Genomic DNA, 21,944 nt, shown 5'->3' on the forward strand with positions numbered 1-21,944 from the left:
AAACCATTTTTCATACTTAGCCAATATTGCACCTCCGCTAAAAAAATTATGGGTCCGCCCGTGTCTATAAATACCAACCAATACTCTTCACTTTTAACACCAAATCCTAATTTTTTTTTAAATGAATACCAACCAATACAACTAATAAAATAAAATCTTATCCGATATGAATAGTATTGACACGTAGGAACCCAAAAATCTTATCTAAATTAATTATTTAAGTAAAAAAAAGTTGTGAAAAAACAAAAAAATGAATAGTAATTACCCTTAGCCATGGCAATGGGTGGAAACTCAAAATACTATTTGCAATGGCAACCACTATTCACGTGAATAGTGGCTGCCCTAGCTCCCCCCTTGCCATGGCTAAGGGCAAATGGGTGGAGTTGCTCTAATGCATAGGTTGAGAGATATAATTTCAAAGTCCAGATAAAATAACAATTAAACAGATTCTTGGGAAAGATTTTTTTCCCAGAAACCAAGGCCCCCTAATGGTAAACCCTAAACTTGATTAAGCGTGGGATTCTCACTTTATTTGTACTCCTTTTGGGGTTCCCCTCCTTTGTCATGAACAGTACGGGACGACATCACATTTGAAATTATTATAAAATTTCAGTAATGTTTAACTTTTTACTGGTCTGAAATGTAAACCATAAGTGAGGATGACTATCCAACCATTCAATCGAGAACAATCGATATAAAATAAAAAAATGGTTCATCATCAATTATCGGTGTTTTTTTTTCTTTCTAAAAATACAAATAATTATAATAGAATGACAGTTTATCATACACACATTATCATTATATGATAACGATTCGAACTTGTGATGATTGTCAACAAGTTATCGGCCTAAACTTTGTTGACATCTTTATTTATTTTATATCACAACATTTCACATGTTTCGTATCCAAATTAGTATTGCATTACAAATCAGATAAACCATCATAATATAAAATAATAATATTAAATTCATAGGAGTAGCAATTCTCTTTTCAGTGCATAGGATACAGATTACTTTTGAATCTCATATAATTATAAAGCTTGGATGTGACCATATTTGGAATTGTGGGGAACTTGGTGGTGGTTCCATCTTTTTAACAGATGATAAGATACTTAAAAAAATATATAACGAATAAAGATCTTCACATTAAAATTACGTTATTATATTTGAACTAATCATGACTATAAATATAGGACTATTATTTTTGTATTCATGTAAGTAAAACTTGAGATGTTATCTAACAATGTGAAAACAACTATACTAATTAATAAATTGGTAGATCAAATTCAATCCCCTTTTTCCAATGAAACTATTTTTTTGCCCTAATTTAATTTCGGGGATAGTCAGATAGATCGAATAATTATTTAACTCTCCTGCTCTTTAATATAGTATAGAAACGTTTTAAATTTGCAAGGCAATTCAATATCAAGATTCAAGAGAATATACGGAACTTCATGCTAAGTTAACTCCACTGGTTTATTAAATTTCAATTAACTAAGCATGAATACCATTAAATCACCCATTAATGATCCGATTTGGCAGGAGATTTTTAATATTGACAATATTGAGTTCAAAATAAAGTTTAGAACTTTAGACCCAAAAAGAGTTCAAATAAAAGGCGTCCTCAGTCCCAAAAGCTTGAAAATATATCATCAATCAATTGGATAGTCTTTTCTAGCCAAAATAAATAAATAAAATAACCCCCCAAAGAAAATACTTTTGTAGTCTACAATTCTTCTGACACACCCAACAAGCAATGCCCTTTTTCAGTATGAAAGAAGAAAAAGGAGAGAGAAACTGACAACCCATCACGTGAAGCTCATACTCCTCCCTCGTTGTTCTTAACATGTCTCAATCCACGCGCCTTTTTTATGTCTATGTTTAATAGACTTTCTTAGTCCCATCTTCCCTTCTTTTGTTTTCTCCCACTCTTCGGTGATACTTGTTGTTCTTGCTGTTTAAACCCCCCCAGATCTACAGGACAAGGTAAGCTCTTGGCTTGTTTTCTCCATGTTTTTCTCCTTAATTGTTTTCTGGGTTTCTCTTTTTTTCTTTCAAAACGAAAAAGTTTACACATTTATTTGGTTTTCTATGTGGGTTCTGGTTTGGGGTTAGTGGTACTGTTCTGTACTGTAGGCTTCGTTCTGTTGTTTTTCTGTGTATTCTCTCTAATGGTACTCTGGATGCAATTTCTGTGTGTTTTTGGTTCATGTTTGCATCAATGCAGTCACAAATTTTCTTCTTTGATGTGCGCAAATAACCAGGGAAAAAAAGCTGTGTATGTATGTTTCACTTCTTCTTCTTCTTCTTTACAAGAAGATTATGGAAATTTTCAAATTTTTTTTGCTTTAAGTACTTCTCTCTTTTTTGTATTTCTTGTTAAGTGCTTTTTCTTTTTTCTGTTTTCTGTTTTCTGTTTTCTTATTGTGCTTAAATACATTACATTGTGGTGTTTAAGTATGTTCAGTAAGCATTTGTTCTGTATTATGATAATGGGATTTTCTGCTGGGAAGGCCAACTTCCTGTTTTTTTACTTCATTTTGGTTCGGCGTTACACTAGTTCCTATTTTGATGGGCTAATTGAACTGTGCTATTCATATCCCCCTGGAAGATTTTTCTGCAGGTTTTCGCAATTTATTATCCATTTTCAATTTATAGTTTCATTTCATTTTAGGAAATGGGGATCATCTCCAGAAAGCTTTTCCCAGCGTGTGAGAGCATGTGCATATGCTGCCCTGCTATGAGGTCAAGATCTAGACAACCCGTTAAGCGTTACAAAAAGCTGCTGGCAGAAATCTTTCCAAAGTCTCCTGTGAGTATACTGTATAATACTATATTTACTCTGATTTGTAAAGCCATAATGTCCACAGACAAGTTGCGAATGGCATACCTTACCATCTATATCTGTGCGACACAGATGGTAGTTGGTCATCTGACCACTTTATCATGTGATGGGGCAATGGGAATTCTACCAGGCACTCCTTAGAGGAAAGAAAATTTCATTTCCTTTTTTTAATTTTTTTATGTGGCTTTGGCGTGGGCATTTGTAGAAAAAATCAGACTTTCCCTTCCAATTGTTTATCTATTTTCTCATTCTGAAAAGTTATTCCCCTCCCCCCGCCCCCCATTTTAGATAGGAAGCAATGAAGATAATAAGAAAATTGGTTCGGATGCTAAAGCGATTTTCTTTGAAGGCTTTATGCATCCTTTCTGTTTTAATTATTTATCAAAATGGAGCCTAGATATCATCCTTAGTTTCCCATTGGTTCATGTGTATAATAAGTGGTACATTTATGACCATACACATGATGTATGTGCCTATGTGTGTATGGTAATGTTCTCTTGTCACGGTATGTTGTCAAACTATGAAGTAAGACCATTGATTAGACAGATCATGTCTAAATGTGTTATAATGTTATCTGAATTCAAAATTTAGCAGAACAACACAGCTGATTGTTTGCAAGAGATATTATCCAATCTATACGGTGTAAGAGATTTGGTCCCAAGAAGTCAAATAAGCCAAAATTGGTCAGTAGTGAACGTTTTTTTGATGAGCAGCAAGTGACACAGCATGCTTCCCAAGGAATCATTCGCTAATCTACTATTAGATGAATAACTATTATACTATTTATGCTTTTCTTACCAATAGCTGGTTTTCTGAAGTTAATAGTGTCCTCAATTGTCCAGGATGGCCCTCCCAATGAAAGGAAAATTGTTAAATTATGTGAGTATGCTGCCAAAAATCCTTTCCGAATCCCAAAGGTATGAACTCTTTTACCCTATTTCTTTATTTTTTGTTCAGTAAAAGTTAGCTTGCCATAATTTAATAGCCTACTGCTGAGGCTAAAAATCCCATTTATTTATGTCTTTTTCCCATGCTCCTGTTTTTTAAACAGATTGCCAAATATCTTGAAGATAGGTGTTACAAAGAGCTAAGACTGGAGCACGTCAAATTCATCAATATTGTTGCAGAGGCTTACAACAAGTTGCTTTGCCTGTGTAAAGAGCAGATGTAAGTCTTAGCTGTTTCCCTTTTCTTTTCTTACCATTTAATTTGTTATAGAACTCTATTAGTGATTTTTAGTGGAGAAAAGATCTGTTTAATCTTAATCTCTTGGACGAAACTACTGTTGTTTAGGGATGGCTTTTGTATGATTGGCTGGAAACTCCAAATTCAAGTCACAATTCCACTTTTAGGTGGAAGTTGTGTGCTATATTATTTTGCAACAAACCATTTATATTTCTTAAGCATTGAACTTATGCTATTTTAGGAGATGCTTTGGTATTGTATATATGCTATTTTAGTAGAAAGTTCGGTTTATTATTGTTGTTTTTTGTCCTTCAAATTTTCTTCTCTGTCGCTCTTCCTTTTCTTTTCACTGCAGTGTCTTTAAAGTTGTTAAAAAGGAATTAATTTTTGTATAAAATTCTTGTGTTGTATTGAATATGTTTTGCATCTTTCAGGGCATATTTTGCAGTCAGTCTGCTGAGTGTGGTTACTGAGCTCCTGGACAACCCTAAGCAAGATCCTCTGCGCATACTTGGATGCCAAACCCTAACGAGGTTCATCTTTAGTCAGGTGATTCACAAGTTACCTTCTCTTGAAAAAAGCTATTGGCATACACTGAGCAGAATGAGAGTTATTTGATCTGCCTAATTAATGTTTTAATGTCACAAATTTTTAGGCAGACAATGATTTCCTATTTATAATGGTTGATGCTACTTGTGGCACATCTTATTCTGTTAATGAATGAGTCAGATGTGGACGATTTGTTCTACTTTCTATACAAAGTAAATTCGTTGATTACTTAATTTTATTCAACTCTTGTCTTGGTTATTGACCCAATCTTTGAACAGACAGATGGCACTTACACACATACCATTGAGAGTTTGGTTCATAGAGTATGTAAGCTTGCTCGTGAAAGCGGTGAAGATCATCAAAAACGCTGCTTGAGAGCATCGAGCTTGCAGTGCCTTTCTGCCATGGTAGTTTTATGATTTGAATGCTTGAAACTCTTAAGGACTTTTATTTTTCAGTTGGAACAATGTTAATTTTATAGTTTCTACCTTGCCAGGTGCAATTCATGGCAGAATTTTCATATATTTTTGTTGATTTTGACGAGGTTAGTTCTTTCCAGTTTCATTCTTCAAAATGTCTAAATGAAATTAGTGTTAGTTTATATGAATTTTTTGGGGTTATTTAAATTTATCAGTTATTGAGCTAGTCCTTTCATTATCAAATATCAAGGAAAGCCAGCAACACCACTCTCTCATTAATATTGAGCATTGCAAATATTTTTCTTGTGAATGCAGATTGTACATGTCACCTTGGATAACTACGAGCCTGATACACATATTGAAGATGATGAGAGAGGGGAGCCACACCATAATTGGGTGGATGAAGTAGTTCGAAGTGAAGGCAGAGTTGGTGTAGTTGGCGCTGATGCTAGCCCTAGCTGCAAGATCATCAGGCCACGACCAGAAAAGAAGGATCCTTCTCTTCTGACAAGGTAGGAGTTATTGAAAGTCTACAAGTGAGGGCTTGTCAGTTCCATACTTGTAATTTTAGATCATGCTAATTGCATTATCTTTTCATCAATTTGCCCTTTTGTAACAGTTTTGGTTCATTTTTTTAGAGAAGAGATAGAGACACCAAAAGTCTGGGCTCAAATTTGTATTCAGAGAATGATTGAATTAGCCAAGGAGAGCACAACAATGCGTCGAGTATTGGATCCAATGTTTGTCTACTTTGATTCTGGGCACCACTGGGTTCCTTGTCAAGGGTTGGCCATGCTGGTTTTGTCTGATATGTCATACTTCATGGAGGCTTCAGGTATTTTGATCTTCTTTGCACTTATTTTTTTCTTGATCGCATCTTCTTTGCACTTAATTCTGGATATACCATGTTCTGCAATATTAAATAAGTATATACTATGTACTTATCATATCCGTCATCTTTTGGAAAAACCCTTTACTGTGGTCGCATTTTTTAATGCTAACTTTTGGCTCAGGGAATCAGAAGTTGATTTTAGCCTATGTGATTCGTCATCTTGACCATAAAAACATTTCACATGATCCGCAACTCAAATCTTATGTCGTTCAAGTTGCTAGTGCTTTGGCTAGTCAGATTCGATCTGGAGCAGTCCTGGCAGAAATTGGATTTGTCTCTGACCTATGTAGGCATTTGAGGAAGAGTCTTCAAGCCACTGCTGAATCGGTTGGAGAGCAAGAATCAAACATTAACATCATGCTACAAAATTCCATTGAAGATTGCTTACTAGAAATTGCCAGAGGGGTGAGTTCTATACTTGTGGCGTTTGGAGTTGATGCATTCTGTGCTTCTATTATAACTAAAATCTTTTGGTCTTTTTAATAGATTGGCAATGTTGGACCACTATTTGACATGATGGCTTTAACTCTGGAGAAGCTGCCATCTGGAGTCGTTGCCAGGGCAACCATTGCATCTTTAATGATTGTTGCTCACATGACCTCATTAGCATTGACCTCTTCACGTTTGCAGCAGGTGAGAGAAGTTTGTAAACAATTTTGCTGCTTTTAGAGGTTTTTATGGTTTGCTACCCCATGTCTGTTTCCTGGAAATTGCTCTGATATAGTGTTTGGAACTTGGGAATGATTTTGAAGATGTAATCTGGATTCTGCACTGAAGAGAAATGTAAACGTAGACTATATATATATATTTGCTTCATCTTGAATACGGCATATTGAACCATCCTTTTTTTTTTTTTTGGGTAGGTGTTTCCCGAGTCCCTTCTTGTTCAACTTTTGAAAGTAATGGTGCATCCAGATGTTGAGGTGCGTGTTGGAGCACACCAGATATTTTCTATCCTTCTCATTCCAAATTCTAACCGGCCCCGACATGACGTTGCGTCTCTACGATCTGGTTTTGTATACCAATCAAGAGGAGGGCACTCGAATACAGAATCGACCTTTGCTTCAATTACAGCTAGGCTTGAAAAGCTGAGGAGGGAAAAAGATGGGTCCAAAGCAGAAAAGCATGGGAATAATTGTTGTGATGATTTTAAAGATAGAGACGCTGCCGAAGAAGACTGGAAGCAGGGACGTGCCCGCAAGAACTCCCCTAATTTCTACAAAATTAGCTCTATTATTGACAAGACAGCTGGATCAGTCAGCTTATCAGAGCCAGTAAGAAGTTTCATTATTTCCATAACTGCTAACATTTCAGGCGAGTAATTTTTCACTTGCTTTATTAACTCAGTATACTTTCTGGTTTGCTGATTGGCTCAGGAACCGTATGCTATGAAGTTTAGTGAGGATCAAGTAGCACACTTGCTGTCTGCCTTTTGGATACAAGCCAATTTCTCGGATAATTTGCCTTCAAATGTTGAAGCCATTGCTCATTCTTTCATTTTAGTGCTTATTTCCTCACATTTGAAGGTGAAATTTTAGTTAAAAGTTTCTTCTTTTTTTCGTTCACATTTGAAAGTGAATTTTAGTTTAAACTAAAAGATGTAACTTAAACAGTCATTAGTTTAAGTTAATTGCAAAAGATATAATTAGTGCCTCTGTTGCTTCTCACTTTCACCCTTATACCTCTATTAGGAAGAGCATGGCATTCTTTAATTCAGTGAGGGCATGGTTGAGTGTTATGTATGTAGTGTTTATTTTAGGACTTAGATGTCGTTTCAAAAATTCAAATTGCCTCATTCTGTGTTGTGTATAGTTTCTCCATATTCAACTTTTCTCTCTGGTTTTGTACATGTATACATGCATCTTGGATGTATTTATGTGGATGCTTATGAAATTTCTTAAATTTATGATTCTGCAGAATCCAACTGACAACCTTATGGTTCGTGTTATTCAACTTCTGCTGTCTCTGAGGAATACGTCCCTTGATCTTAACAATGGTCTGGACAGCATAAATCCTTAAACAGTCAATAGGTCTGATGAAAATTAAATTGTGAATAAGTTTCTTAATCTCTTGGCAGGTTTGTCTCCTCCAGCATGTCAGAGATCTCTCCTTGTACTATCAATTGGCATGTTGATGTTTGTGGCTAAGATCTATCACATTCCTGGTCTGAATGATCTGTTGAAGTCATTAATACCATATGATGTGAGTATATCCTAATCCTGAATGCTGCTACTACTACTACTTAAAAACTATGTGCAACAGTAGGATCTCTTTCCAACTTTTTGAATTTCCTAGCTTTTAAGTGATAGGAGCACTCGAGCTCTTTGATCATCGAGATTTTGACAAATTTCCTATATCTTGTGCAAATTCAGGTTGATCCATATTTGGGCATCAGTGATGATCTTCAAGTTTATGTAAAGGCTGATGCAGATGTTAGTAAATACGGATCTGTTACTGATAACCAGATGGCTAGATCATTACTATGTGATTTGCGGAACAAGATATATGAATCCGACAATGTCATAGTGGAAATCTTAGTTCAGTTTCTATCAAACGTTACTGAGGTATGATTGTCTAGTGATGGACCTCAGTTTTCTTCTTTCCAGCTCTCTCTCTATCTCTCCCACACACAGATACGTTCCTCATTTGTTTGTTTTTCCTTTTAAAGATGGAGGCAGAAGATGTGAGGAACCAACTTTCAGAGTCATTCACACCTGATGATGCATTCATGTTTGGTCCAGAATCAATGCTTGAATTTGACCAAAATCGAATGGCTGGCCATTCAAAATATTCACTGTCCTTTGATGGGGTACTGTTTACTTCTTTTGTCTAGTTTTCCTGGCTACTGCTGAATTTTCATGTGACCTTCCACATCTGATCACAGTCGTGTATCATTCAAATTCAGAAAAATAATAATAATAGCAATTATAGCATTGAAATTATGAGTATTTTCAATGACTTCTCCTTATGTTGCAGGAATTTCTAACAAATTCATCAGTGGAGGATGATGCAACAAGTGAAGCATCTGTTGCTGACCTCTCTCGTTTCATTCCCAGAATGCCATCATCCACCTCTATTGCCCATGTTATCAGCATTGGACAGCTTATGGAATCCGTAACGACTTTCTTTCACACCTTGCTTGTTCTCCATTTCTGTGTCCACAAGCATCTTTGTGTACAAAATGACTTCACTACAAACTTAACATGATTTGACAATAGTCAGAACAAGAAATGTTAACCTTATTTTTTACGGAAACTGAACAAAATTGTATTTAGGCACTTGAGGTGGCCGGCCAAGTAGCGGGAACATCTATCTCCACATCGCCGCTCCCATACAACACCATGGCAAGCCAGTGTGAAGCACTTGGAACAGGGACAAGGAAGAAGCTCTCTAACTGGTTGGCCCATGAAAATCATCAGAGCAGTGTCCGTGACAAATCGTTTCTGGCCTTTCCTGCAGATGGCCGCACAGCACTCGAGAAGGTCTGGCCTTATTTGGTTTCCCTACTCTTTTTTTCTTGTTAAAGTTGATTAACTGTGGTTATGCTTGTGGGAGAACGGGAGAGGTACCACATGTCCCGTCTGGGACATTTGGTTTTTCCTACTTTCTTTCAAGAGATTTGTGTAATCAATCTATTGCTAACTTTTTCATAAGAGCTGCCATTTAAAACTCGCTCTCTTTTTTATCCTTTGTTTTGATTTTGAACGTCTATGTTAATTCTCATGCAGATAATTAGCGAGACTGGGCCTACTCAGGGAGCTGCATTGCCACAGGATCCCTGGCTAGCTGTGAGGCTGCCTCCTGCTAGTCCATTTGACAACTTCCTCAAGGCAGCTGGATGTTAGGAGGGAAGCCACGGTTCTTCATGTAATCATTGTTGTAAAATATTAGGCAGTTGTATGTTGTGGGATAAATAGCTCAGAATTTGATCTAGGCTCTGATCTTTGATTTGAGGGCTTCCAGCCCAGTTTATCAACGGTTATATGGAACTCTAACCTGTAATTGAACTAAGGTTAAGCACGGTAGTTTGTAGTATGCATCTCTCTCTCTCTCTCTCTCTCTCACGTATGGTGAAAATGCGTTTAGAAAGTGTTAATTGGAGAGATAGGACGAGGTGTTTAACTCATATTACTACTATCAAGATAATCCTTGCTAATGCTGCTAACATCTTTTTTCATATTAATAGTTCATCAATTTTCTAAGAGAAAAAAACAAGAAGCAAAGGTGAGATGTCTAAATGGGAATTTTCCATATGAAAATCCGTGTAACCAACCACATTCGCGTGTATTCCCTTTGAGGGGGAAACCACTGGAAATCAGTAACTAAAATGCACTTCTAAATCGCAAATGTGAGTTAGGTTAGTTGGCTAAGGTAGTGTGCTATTTCTATTGCAATTGAGTTCAAACTGCCTCTCAGTACATTAGAATATTTAAAATGTCGTCCTTGTTAGGAGAAAAAGAAAAAGAAAGCACCTCTAAATCTAATGCAATTGAGTTCAAACTCCCTTGCAGTACGTTTGAATATTTAAAATTTCGTCCTTGTTAGGAAAAAATGTCGTCCTTGTTAGGAAAAAGAGAAAAAGAAAGCACCTCTATCTAATGCATTAGGCTGATCATGCAAGGGCCTTCCCTAAACAAAAGAATCATATAAAACCTTTCACACCTATTAATGCTCTTTTGTTTTGAGGATCAAATGGGTCAATCAGGCTTCTAAAAAAGTCTGTGTACTCCTTTGTTTTGGGCCAAGATTGGGAGAAAAACTTAGTTGCAATGGGATAGTTCCGGCCAATAATACCATCTCATGTGGAAGTGTTATCACGTGTATTGTGTCATGGAGTTATTAGTCTGAAATAGCATAATAGTAGTGTTATCCCCGTTTCATGGAAGTATTTCTTCAAGATTAGGCAGGTGCGCCTGTTTGGTAGCCAATGCAGCAAATTGTTGTTCCCAATCAGTAACTTTAGGTACAGTTGATGGATACTTGACAACGCCATCAGTTATGTACTCTATAAGTTTTACATTTTTTCATTTCAAATAGCTAGAAATCAATCTTGCAAGGCCAAGCCAATGCTTCCATTTTTTTGTGTCACAAATTCCCCAGAAAAGCAATAACCAATGCCTGGCAGAAATCCGTGAACATTATTGTAATTTTCTTTTATGATTCATTCAACTGCAATTGCGCCCAGCTGTTGGTTTTCTTTGCTTGTTACTGAGGAATTGCCACAATCTCTAACCTAACCCTCCCTGCCTTTGCCCTTCATGTCTGTGCTCTTTTATAGCAACAACCTGATTCAAATCACGTGGCCACAACTTGGTCATTTTTACCCCTCTGGTGGCTGCCTTGTCTTGAACAATCTCATCTGATTTATGGATGAAGTATAGTGACCTGAAAAGGCTCTTATGATGCCAACCCTAATTGAGAAAATCACTTGAACTCAAAGCATCGCACAATAAACACACACAGCAAAATGAACTGCCTTTGCTTTTTCCATCCCAAGCGTACGAAGTAATTCTGGACCACCAAAGTATTTAATAACCCAAAGGATATGCTACAATAAAAGCTCAAGTTAAGTTGAGAAATCTCCTCTTATCATTCAGTTCGACATGCTCCGTAATTGATAATCTGACACCATCGCATAAAAATCTTCAAGCTTACGGGGTCACTAACATATTTTTTTTATTTTTTATGATTGATAATGAAAGCGTATAATTGCATCCAAAAAGGTGGGGACTCTCTGTATTTGTTGCCGCTAGCCAGCATGCTCTAATTTCATCAGCACCTGCCTGGATTAGAATCTTTGATCACTAGCATTTCTACTTATTTTCACACTAATAAATGATGAATGCCCTTAATTTAATAAGAGATTTGTGCCCTTTGCCTGTTCTTTATTCAACAAGGAATATTATACTTTTGTAAATTATAATGAAAAAAAATGCTGAATTGCTGCAGTCAAGGATTTGCCTGACTAATATTTCTCACTTTGCAGATACCACTGATTAATTATATTATTCTACTGTGTCTTTATATATTATTGGAAAATATAGATTTCCACTATTTCCAGCCAAAAAGGATCCGTTACTTTACTCTTTTACTGTTCTTTTTCATTTGAAGAGATGATTTTAGAGAATTTAATATGTCTTGTAATTAAATTAAAGTTGATCATTTTCCGGGAAGCACCATGATATCTTTGGTCACTCCTTTTTTCTGTTTTTTTTGGCATATCTTTTGTATTGCCATTAGAGGACAAATCCTTGATGATTAAAAGAAGGACAATATCGTTGTGTGGTTAATCATTTTGAAAAATCATGTGAGAGCCACAAAAAACCAAGATCCTCTTTTAAACTTTTCGTTTATGGATCTGTATAATTAGGTGTTTCAAAAGAGCAATCAAATTATGCTGGATTAAGACTTTTCAAAAGAAAAAGTGTCATCAACTAATTACAATTAATAAAATCACGCTCGAATAAGACATAACGTAGATACGATGAATTTATAAAGTTGTCTTTTGATGTATGTAAGTTTTACCATTATATTCATATACATGAACAGTTAACAATCTTCTACGTCCTAAGTTGATCACTCTCGAAAATAAAATTATAGATAATTGGCTTTAGCTAACAAATGTTAGATTGTTTGGCTAGTAAATTAAGCTTAAAGGGATCTTTGAGCCCAGCTGAACAAATGCGAAAATAGTCACCCCTCCTTTTGGCTTCAATTATTAGAGTGGATTGCACTATCTGCTTCTCTCAATTTACTGGGAGGAATATTCATGCGGAATAGTTAAAGCTTTGGCACTTATTAATTTATCAACAACCAAGAAACAAGAGAAAACAAAGTTAGGTTGAATACAAGGAAATGTTACGGAAGTGGAAAAAGAATAAACTAAAAAGAAAATAAACCATGTCATCAATTTTAATTTTAGGTATTCGCTCATGCGATCACATTTCTTCATCATCTGTCACATCTCTCATCCTTGTTTCTTTTCTATCATACATTTTCCCTTCTGTCTGTCTTTGGAGCCAAAGAACAAAAAAGCAAAACTGAAAGCCAAATAAAATGCTACCAAACAAACCGTGCACTGGTGTAAACTGTTCACTTCATTGATGTGAGAGAGAAAGGTAACATGCAGACACTAATTATTTTCAGACTAATCATATTTTTTACCTGGGTTACTGGTTTTTTAAACTTAATTCATTCATGTGAGATTAAAAGTGAGAGTAGGGTAATTCAATTTAATCCTCCAATTATCTGGTTCTTGTTCCCAACCACAACCAGGGCCTGTGGCGGTGAAAAGAACAGCAACATGAACAGGAAATGGCTGATGAGTGAGTAAGTACAAGCAAAGTCTCCTGAAACCACAGCGTTGATGTTGTTGGGCCCCAGTGTTGCAGTCCCAGAACCAATAGGGTTTTGAAACGTAGTAGAATGTCACGTCACAGTTTAAAGGCCATTCCAAAGTCCCAATGCTCTGAGGAAGGTGACGGGTGGACCTCTATAAATACGGGCTACGCCTCTCTCTCCCTCTAACTTCAAATCAGACCTTTGTTTGTTGGTCACCGTTTCAGTACAGCCTTTTATCCATAGTGCAATCCATTTATCTCTCACACGCGACCCCAAACACAAACAGTTTCCTCATGTTCCTTCTCCACTTTCTCTCTGTGTCTTCTCTTTTCCTCAGGTTTCCTTGGAAAAGAAAGTAAAGTCTGGTCCTTTTCCATGTGAGAAAGAAAGCCCACAAAACAAAAAAACAAATGCCACTTTGGCTCCTAGTCAAGCTAAAACCCTTTTCTTTTCTCTCTCTCTGTGTCTCTGTGTCTCTCTCTCTCTCTCTCTCTCACTCACGAGCTCATTCTCCACTGTAGAAGTATTATTGTTGCTTAATTAGCTACTTCTTTTTCTTGGACATTAGAGCTTGAATTCGAGAAAGATATATGTATGAATATGGAAGATTTCTACAGGCTGAACCCAGGTGTGATATCAGGCTCAGAGATTGATGTTAATGTTGTTCATCAAGTTGAAAATATGGCTACAAGTACAAGCAATACCAGTTGTGGGTTCCATGGTCATCCTCATCCACAGGGTCATGTAGTGGATGATAACATGCTCTTGTTTCAAACGGAGGGCATGGGATCAGATAATCATATGTCTGATCTGATCAAAACCCAGATAGCCAATCACCCTCGTTTCCCTGATTTAGTTGATGCATACCTCGAATGCCAAAAGGTTATTAATTAAATACAAGTGCATGAATGTATATGATCTTTTTCTTTTTTTCGTAAAAACATTTATTGATGTGTCATTAATTGCTAAACAAATAGGTTGGAGCACCACTGGAGATGAAAAGTCTTCTTGAAGAAATTGGACGGGTGAGCCATCATCCCATGAGCACTTGCAGTGAGATAGGAGCTGATCCAGAACTTGACGAGTTCATGGTACTTTCGTAATTAAATATGATAATATGTTTATTTAATCATGTTCCATATGGTTCCGGATAAGTCTTTGAAAAAGAAAAGAAAAAGGTAAAGAAAATTTGGTATATATCTCACTGTTTGCCGTTCCAATCCAACCCAATTTGGACAAGATCCCAGGATATTTTAGGTAATTGATTATTTTACTCATTAAAACAACATTTAATTAAATAATTTGTGAATTATATGTTGTTTTGCAAGGAATCATACTGTGAGGTTCTTCGTGGATACAAGGAGGAGCTATCCAAACCGTTCGATGAAGCAACCAACTTCTTGACCAACATTCAGTCGCAACTTAGAAACCTCTGCAAAGGCACATTCCCAAAAACCAGCTGGGACTGTAATTCTGGTATATGCGTACATTTCTTCCACTCTAAATCCATTGCTCCTTTTTCCTTTTGTTTCTACTTTTAAGTGCAGTTTTCCTGAGATTTATGGGTCATGCTGTTTTTGCTCATGACAATGATGGTGGGGGACAGACTTTTTTCTGGGTTTTGGTTTTTTTTTTCTTATTCTTGGCGCTGAAGTTGCGCACAGGCATGCATATACATGTATTTGTTCATCAGTCCAAAAGGGGTCGCATGTAATTGCTTCTGTTTTATATCTGAATCATGACACCTGAAATGAGTGGTATTTTTCATGCCCTAAAAGCAGATATATCTGACAGTGACTTCCATAAGAAAGTGTTTTTTATAAATAAAAAAATATAAGAAATTTCTTAGAGAAATTAGTTTTACTGGTAATATATATACTCCCCTCATTTTACACATAAAAACCCTAGTTTCTATAAATAACGTATATAAGTTAAGTATTCCTAATTGCTAATAGGGTCGCTCTACAAACGCATGGCAAAACCAAAAGAAATACCAAAACACTCTACTTTTGCCGGACCAACATAATTCTTGCATTCCCAAATTTGTTGTTACTTGGACAAACTTTGTTAAATGATATGGATAAAGACATTTTAAATTGTAATGACAAGTCTAATTACGGTAATGTTATGCGCCTGAATCATTCTGTGCATGCTTAGACATCCTTGGCATGTTTTGAACTGATACTGGTGATTTCTTTGAGAAGTATTATGAGTAGAGTTTGGCTACTCATGCATCCCAATTTTGATATCTATTAATTTACTAGTTTGAGTAGAATTAGGGAATAATGGGATTAGTTATCTAGATTGCAGTTATATGCTTAATTTAGGATTACCGACCAACTGTTGGTACCATTGCAGATGAAGGGGTTGGAAGTTCAGAGGAGGAATTTAGCTGTGGGGAGGTAGAAGCAGCAGAGAGTCAAGAAACAGCTGCTGCTCGTGCGGGTGGTGATCGGGAGCTGAAAGATATGCTGTTGCATAAGTACAGTGGCTATCTTACCAATTTGAGGAAGGAGTTCTTGAAGAAACGAAAGAAAGGGAAGCTACCAAAGGATGCCAGGACTGCCCTATTGGATTGGTGGACTACTCACTATAGGTGGCCATATCCTACGGTAATTGAATTCGCTTCCAATCTCATGGATGCATCTATCTTCTCTGCTTTTCACTCAAGTGCTTTCATGTTTCTCACAATTTTCATGCAATTATGTTATGAGACGTTCTTGCTATGAAGTTCTGGTGCAGTTCAAGTTGCTTAACAAAAATATGAAAACATTGGGCGTCAACTAATAGAAAAGAAGCTTGTACTATATTGTGTAATTCATCCATAGCACATGAACATGTATGGAAAAATATGTTGGTTGTGAAAAAATAGCATAAAGGTGAATGATAAATCTAAGAAATGCAAGTTCTTACCCAAATGATCCTATGTTTGCAGGAAGAGGAGAAATTGCACCTGTCTGAGGTAACTGGACTAGACCAAAAGCAGATCAACAATTGGTTCATAAACCAGAGGAAGCGACATTGGAAGCCATCTGAGGACATGAGGTTTGCTCTTATGGAGGGTGTTGGTGGCAGCATCGGAGCTCCCATGTTATTCGACGCTGGGGTCGGGACCGGAAATATTGATGATATGTGAATGCTATATCAGAGCTTAATTGGTTGATGCTACTGATTTGACCACTAGTTTTAGCCACTTTAATCCATGCTTGTTAATTTGTACTGAACCTTGCACGTAATGCTAGCTTGTAGTGTACATTCTGCCTTTCTAATTCCTCTCTTATATGTATAATATTTCGATTTGGGTTATTTATCTAGGCAATGTTGAAGGACATGGTCATAGAACCAGAGCCAAGTTATAGTTTATATTTACCAGAATCAACCAACTTTATGGTTGTTATTTTATTTCACTTTTCTGCAAAAGTTAGGAAAGGGGAGGGGCAAAACTCGCACACGAGTACACCATGAAAGGTTGAATCTAGAACTGCTTGATAGCACACCAAAAACCTGGGTGAATTAACCCAACACACACCTCATTAGTAGCAAATATAGGCTATATAGAGTCATCCATTCTTGCATTATCTCAATTTTTCATTCTCTTTTTTATTTTTGGGTCTGAAGAATTTTTTATTCTCTTTGTGCGTGGAGTAGCCAATCTTTACTTGAAATTGATTGTTCATTTTGAATCTTGCGAAATGACATAATTGGGCCCATTTTGTAGATGGTTTCCTATGGATGAAGCCCACTTTGTTAAAATCTTTTTATATGACAAGTCGTCCAGAGAAGAGAGCTAAATCATTCTTAGATGGGCCGTCCCGTTGGTTTTGGACTTGCAATATATAACCAGCAGAGCCAACTTCATTTCAACTTATCAAAAGGATGAGTTAAGAGACATAAAACCTAACGGCAAGGAAACAAATGGAAAACTGAAGTTAGATTTGCCAACTCGCCAGCAAAACTCCTCAAAACAACACTAGTCGACGGATGCCTCTCTGTTTTTGTCTCTCCCTGTAGAACACGTAGATGAGGCCTCCTCTTTATTGAGGGGATTTGGGCTCGGTCGAGAATTTCACAATTCTGTTTATTTTCATAGGATTTCAACTCGGGATTTTGGATTGGAAAATCTCGAGATATTTTCCATGCACAATTTGCCAAATTCTGAGTTCAGTTTGCCAAACGGTTTCCCTTTTTCACACTTCACATCCCATCTTTTCCTAAAATCCTAAGTTATTTTACCTTATCCAAACGCACGGTAAAACTCAGCCGTCCCTTTGTAGTTGGCTTTGTTATCCAAAGCTCTAACAGGTTTTGGGTTTAGCTTTCAATTAGCATTCGATTGATGATAGATATTAACCATAAACCTATAAAACTTCACAAATGTAGTGTAATTTTAGTCACCAACATTAATACCATTGGCACTCCATTTAAAAATTAAAAGATGTACAGGCCTAAACTTTCCACCTTTTGGCAATCAATTTGATGTTTTGGAGGCTGCAAGCTGTGTCTGGTCCTGTTCGAAAGCGACTCTGCTTCAAATCATGTGCACACAACCATCAATTTTATTTCCTTTGGATATCTTCAAGGGCCAGACATACATCTATACTCTTTCATTTCAGGGTTTGATTGGAAAGATATATTTGGACTTAGTGTTGAGGCTTAAACAATTAACTAACCTTAGGTAAGCCAAAAACGCCATAGAAATTTGGATTTGTGTTGTGTTGTGTGGAAAACAACTTGCTTTTTAGAAGAATCGTTGAGAATTTTACTTGTTCATGAGAATTAACCAACTATTGGAGAACCAGACAAAAAGCTGAAGTACTTGAGATATATAATTGAAGTCAGAACTAAATCGTGCAAGGCAACACTTTCGTGTGTACTATATTGTAGGTGCACAATATTAATGCATGCCCACAAAAGAACAGAAATTAGGGTTATATTTCACAAGAAAAATGTATAAAAGAATTTGGGACACTTTTTAACGTTAATGTGGAGACATTGTGCGCAGAACTAATCATGACGTAAGCTGTGATGAAATCGCTTGCACATGCTCAGAACCGATCATGATATGGACCAGTAATTTTTAACATATAAAAATTCAATACTAATATGTACAGATGAGAACTGATCAATATCTCATACATTTATCATATATTTTCTATTAATTAACTACTATTCTTTAAAAAAAATTAAAGAGTAGTACTTGGAATTTGAGTTAATAATTGTTTTCCGCTGCATACATTACTACTTTGACATGAACAAGGCTTTGGTGGCATATGTCAACAATGCTCAGGAGGATGTTGACATCTTTGGAGGGTTTTGAGACTCTCAAGGCCCTGAGATTTTCTCATACAACTCATGAACTTTTTTTGTGATTTGCACCCACACCTCTTCTCTTGGCAATGGCAGCCAATATGTCGACACTATGAGGGAAGAGATTCAAAACTCAGATCTGCATATGACAACACCCAGCACTCTAAAAGCGCCCTTCTTTATATAAAACAACACTCCCTTTATGTCGACACTGTATATTTTACTCCACATGCATACACAAAAACCTAACTTCACAAACCCTAGCCCCTAGTGACAATTTTCTTTCCAATTCTTCGAGTCTAGCCTAATTAACAAGCTAGTCCTAAGATCTATGTACAAGAACTCAAAGTCTATACCTTTCCCCTTAATAAATAAATAATTTTTTTTTTTTTACTAGCATTGGATAAATTTTATGCATCTAGTCATCGGATTCTGTAATTTATTGCAGATAGAAATGTTATATATATATAAATTAAAAGTGATGATTAATTGCGGAGAACCTTATTCTAGTCACTGGGTATTTTAAAAAAAAATTATGCATTTGGCCAAATGTTGAATTGAGATTGGAGCTTCAAGAACAAGACATCTTTGCTTTTTCAGATTTGATGTGATGATATTGGAGGAGAGGAGAAAAGAAATTGATGGACAAATTAGTTACAGCCATGGATGAAGAATCCACCACCTCTTTGAACAAATCACAGTTAGACAAAAACCACGTAATTCCATTGTTGTTTTCCAATCAGCCTATCAGATAACCAAGAATGAAAAGCACCTTCTTTTTGTCCAGAGAGGAAAAGGACAAATTCAAGTATTTCACCTGATGATCTATTGATATTAATATTTCGGATTTAGGTTAATGACAGTAACAAAAGAAGGGCTGCAGAACCCAACAAAATTTGTCTTTCTCAATCGGCCATTTTCTATCTTTTCGTTCCTGAGGTATCCCCCCCACTCAATCTGATGATGAACCGTACAAGAATACTCGTACAGAGTCGAAGTAAAACGGTGCAATGGTGGAAAATTCTGGATTAGTATGTGTTAAGAACCTGCTTAATTAGCTCTATCTGCTAATTGATCTTGTATTTGAATCACATTAGCCCTAATTGATTGTAATTGAATTGACAATTTCCTCTACATCCCAAAAAGTTTCAATCTGAATTGGGGTGTTCTCATTTTTTGCAGTGCAAGATGCAACAACAGATATTATACAAATTCATATGGTCATGTAAGGAATTAATGCATAACATTACAAAATTGAACCAATGATAAGGATCCAATTTCCAAGTGATTTTATTAAAATATGAGAAGCCGTAATACATATGGGATGTCACAATAAGTAGGTAGATAAACAGGTCAGATATGCATTAAACACATAACAATTAAACCAACTAAATGGATCTTATTTCCATGCATATGTGAAGCAACATAGATGAAGGCATGAAATTAAAGCAAGCTTTATGAAAGCTGCTCCTCAAAGGCCAATTCCTCAATCATCATGTTCCCATGATTGAGGAGGGGATTGAAGGCTTCAATCCCAGAACACTTGTTGGGCAGTATTATAGGAGCAGCATTAAGCCCCTGAGAATCAATTGGTGATGAGTGCTGTGCAGGCAATGCGTATTTACGCGCAATCACGACTGAGTTAATGACTTCATCAGTGGGATGAAACACAGAAAGAACCTCAAACCCTCTAAGATCATCACAAGGATCAATCACTGGATACAGAAAGGCCCTGGCACCATGTGCACTCCTTAGCATCAAAGTTGCTCCTGGAGCCATGTACTTAGCCAAGTGATCGATAATTTTCAGCTTCTCCATCTTGTCCATGCCAACAAGAGCTGCCAAAAACACAACGTCATAGTCTTTTAAAGCATTTGTGACATCCATTATATCTGTGGTGTGGAAAACCATTCTTTTTGATAGGTCAGGATCGGACGAGACCAGGCCAAGAGCCTTGGAATTGGCTGAAGGGTCAATGTCATAGTTGTGGAAAGAGGTTGTGGTGAGGTGATTGGAGGCCAAAACAATTGAGGTCAGAGGAAGAGGGCCTGAACCCACAAAGGCAATTTTGCTAGGAACATGAGGGAAGTGTTGGCTAAGGATGGTGAACTCAAGTTTGCTAAGCTTGAGGTAATTAGAGTAATAAGGGAAAATGGTGAGATGGTCAAGAGGGTGTTCATATGAGCCTAAGATGGTTGAGAAATGATTCTCCAAAAGTCCTTCTGCCTCTCCACAAAGCCTTATAAGCTTTGACCTTATTTCTTGCACCCCTTGGCATAACTTGGAAACATCAATTGGACTTGGTGGCATGCATGTGAGCACAAGTTGGGTGAAGAGCATGTTGACATCTTTGGAGGGTTTGAGGCTCTCAAGGCTTGAGATTTGCTCATACAATTCACAGACTCTTTGTACCAAAGCATCACCATGGCAACACATGTCGACACTATGAGGATATGAGATGATATCGAAGGCTCTTCTTACCAAGGAAAAAAGGATTGAAAATTCAACTCTTGAGCAAATCACAACTTGGTGACATACTCCAGCCGTTTCGAGGGTCGTTATTTATGGGCACTTGTGGGGTCCATGTTGTGAAGGGGTTGTGTTCATTATTGATTTATGCATTGTGATTGTGGGTCCAATCTCGCACCTCGATTGCCACCTCAAATAGTGTAATCAATGAGATCGATCGTTATTTTGATTGGTGTAACAATTATAATATTCATTAGCCTCTCAATATATACATTATATATTGTTCAAAATGTTTGTTTCGTGAGAATGTGAATAATTGTTGTACAAATAAAAAATTACGAGGAATTAGACAATTTCTTTCATTGCGAATTCATTATTTTTGAGTAAAACCTCAATTTTCTTTATTTTTTTATTATTTTTATGCATGTATACTATTCTCAGTTGTTAGACAAAGATTTTAAACTCTTTACTATAGTTGTGTGTCAATGTTTTGATACCTGGTTCTTGAAAACTTTGTGAACCCTACATTAAACGTGGATTGTCTTGGGATTGAGATCAAGGCCATGCTCCCAATGCCGAGGTATATAGGTTTCAGAGTTTCAATATTCGATACCGTTAAAGCATCAAACCCTATCCCTAACTATATATATGGTTCTTGTTATACGTCTGCAGGGAAATTAGTTAGTTGCAGCATTTTCTGATGCAGTGATGGGAAAAAAAAATGACGACATCGCTTGCATTCAATGCACAAAATATGAGACCCAAATAAAAAAATTTAACAAGTGGAGAAATGAGTCCGCAACACCCTTTTTATGGCAATTGGGAATTTGGGAGGTAGTGACTGAAGATCAAAAGCTACAACCAGACCTAAAAGATGATCAAAAACTAGTGATAACTGACAAGAGGATCCATCTAATTACGATTATAGTACTTGTACT

General features: G+C 36.6%; 3 protein-coding genes across 4 annotated transcripts; 2 read left to right on the forward strand and 1 right to left on the reverse strand.

Moving 5' to 3' along the window:
- On the forward strand, positions 1,675 to 10,054 carry LOC18772280. 2 transcript variants are annotated; one of them, XM_007208367.2, is made up of 20 exons: positions 1,675 to 1,985; positions 2,674 to 2,811; positions 3,687 to 3,761; positions 3,896 to 4,011; positions 4,464 to 4,578; positions 4,857 to 4,985; positions 5,075 to 5,122; positions 5,313 to 5,509; positions 5,636 to 5,832; positions 6,011 to 6,294; positions 6,376 to 6,522; positions 6,753 to 7,163; positions 7,266 to 7,415; positions 7,807 to 7,885; positions 7,967 to 8,091; positions 8,262 to 8,453; positions 8,558 to 8,698; positions 8,866 to 9,003; positions 9,165 to 9,371; positions 9,618 to 10,054. In XM_007208367.2, exons 2-20 carry the CDS (start codon positions 2,677 to 2,679, stop codon positions 9,732 to 9,734), a joined length of 3,003 nt encoding a protein of 1,000 aa, XP_007208429.1. In that variant the 5' UTR covers positions 1,675 to 1,985; positions 2,674 to 2,676; the 3' UTR covers positions 9,735 to 10,054. The 2 variants fall into 2 exon arrangements, with proteins under 2 accessions (XP_007208429.1, XP_020422005.1); XM_020566416.1 differs by having other exon boundaries at positions 1,718 to 1,985; positions 7,982 to 8,091.
- On the forward strand, positions 13,421 to 16,595 carry LOC18775307 (homeobox protein knotted-1-like 1). Its single transcript, XM_007205457.2, has 5 exons — positions 13,421 to 14,112; positions 14,208 to 14,321; positions 14,559 to 14,706; positions 15,589 to 15,842; positions 16,166 to 16,595. Exons 1-5 carry the CDS (start codon positions 13,825 to 13,827, stop codon positions 16,364 to 16,366), a joined length of 1,005 nt encoding a protein of 334 aa, XP_007205519.2. The 5' UTR covers positions 13,421 to 13,824; the 3' UTR covers positions 16,367 to 16,595.
- On the reverse strand, positions 19,804 to 21,081 carry LOC18772486 (nicotianamine synthase). Its single transcript, XM_007205476.2, has one exon. The coding sequence runs from the start codon at positions 20,971 to 20,973 to the stop codon at positions 19,993 to 19,995; it is 981 nt and encodes a 326-aa protein (XP_007205538.1). The 5' UTR covers positions 20,974 to 21,081; the 3' UTR covers positions 19,804 to 19,992.

This window comes from Prunus persica, chromosome G6, assembly GCF_000346465.2.
Source record: "Prunus persica cultivar Lovell chromosome G6, Prunus_persica_NCBIv2, whole genome shotgun sequence".
Lineage (NCBI taxonomy): Eukaryota > Viridiplantae > Streptophyta > Magnoliopsida > Rosales > Rosaceae > Prunus > Prunus persica.

Bases quoted from the DNA above. Each gene is read 5' to 3' on its own strand.
- LOC18775307 (XM_007205457.2), top strand. From the start codon at position 13,825: ATGAATATGGAAGATTTCTACAGGCTGAACCCAGGTGTGATATCAGGC. The intron at 14,113-14,207 runs GTTATTAATTAA...CTAAACAAATAG, and splicing joins CATACCTCGAATGCCAAAAG to GTTGGAGCACCACTGGAGAT. The intron at 15,843-16,165 runs GTAATTGAATTC...CTATGTTTGCAG, and splicing joins ATAGGTGGCCATATCCTACG to GAAGAGGAGAAATTGCACCT.
- LOC18772486 (XM_007205476.2), bottom strand. From the start codon at position 20,973: ATGTGTTGCCATGGTGATGCTTTGGTACAAAGAGTCTGTGAATTGTAT.
- LOC18772280 (XM_007208367.2), top strand. From the start codon at position 2,677: ATGGGGATCATCTCCAGAAAGCTTTTCCCAGCGTGTGAGAGCATGTGC. The intron at 5,510-5,635 runs GTAGGAGTTATT...TCATTTTTTTAG, and splicing joins GATCCTTCTCTTCTGACAAG to AGAAGAGATAGAGACACCAA. The intron at 9,372-9,617 runs GTCTGGCCTTAT...ATTCTCATGCAG, and splicing joins GCCGCACAGCACTCGAGAAG to ATAATTAGCGAGACTGGGCC.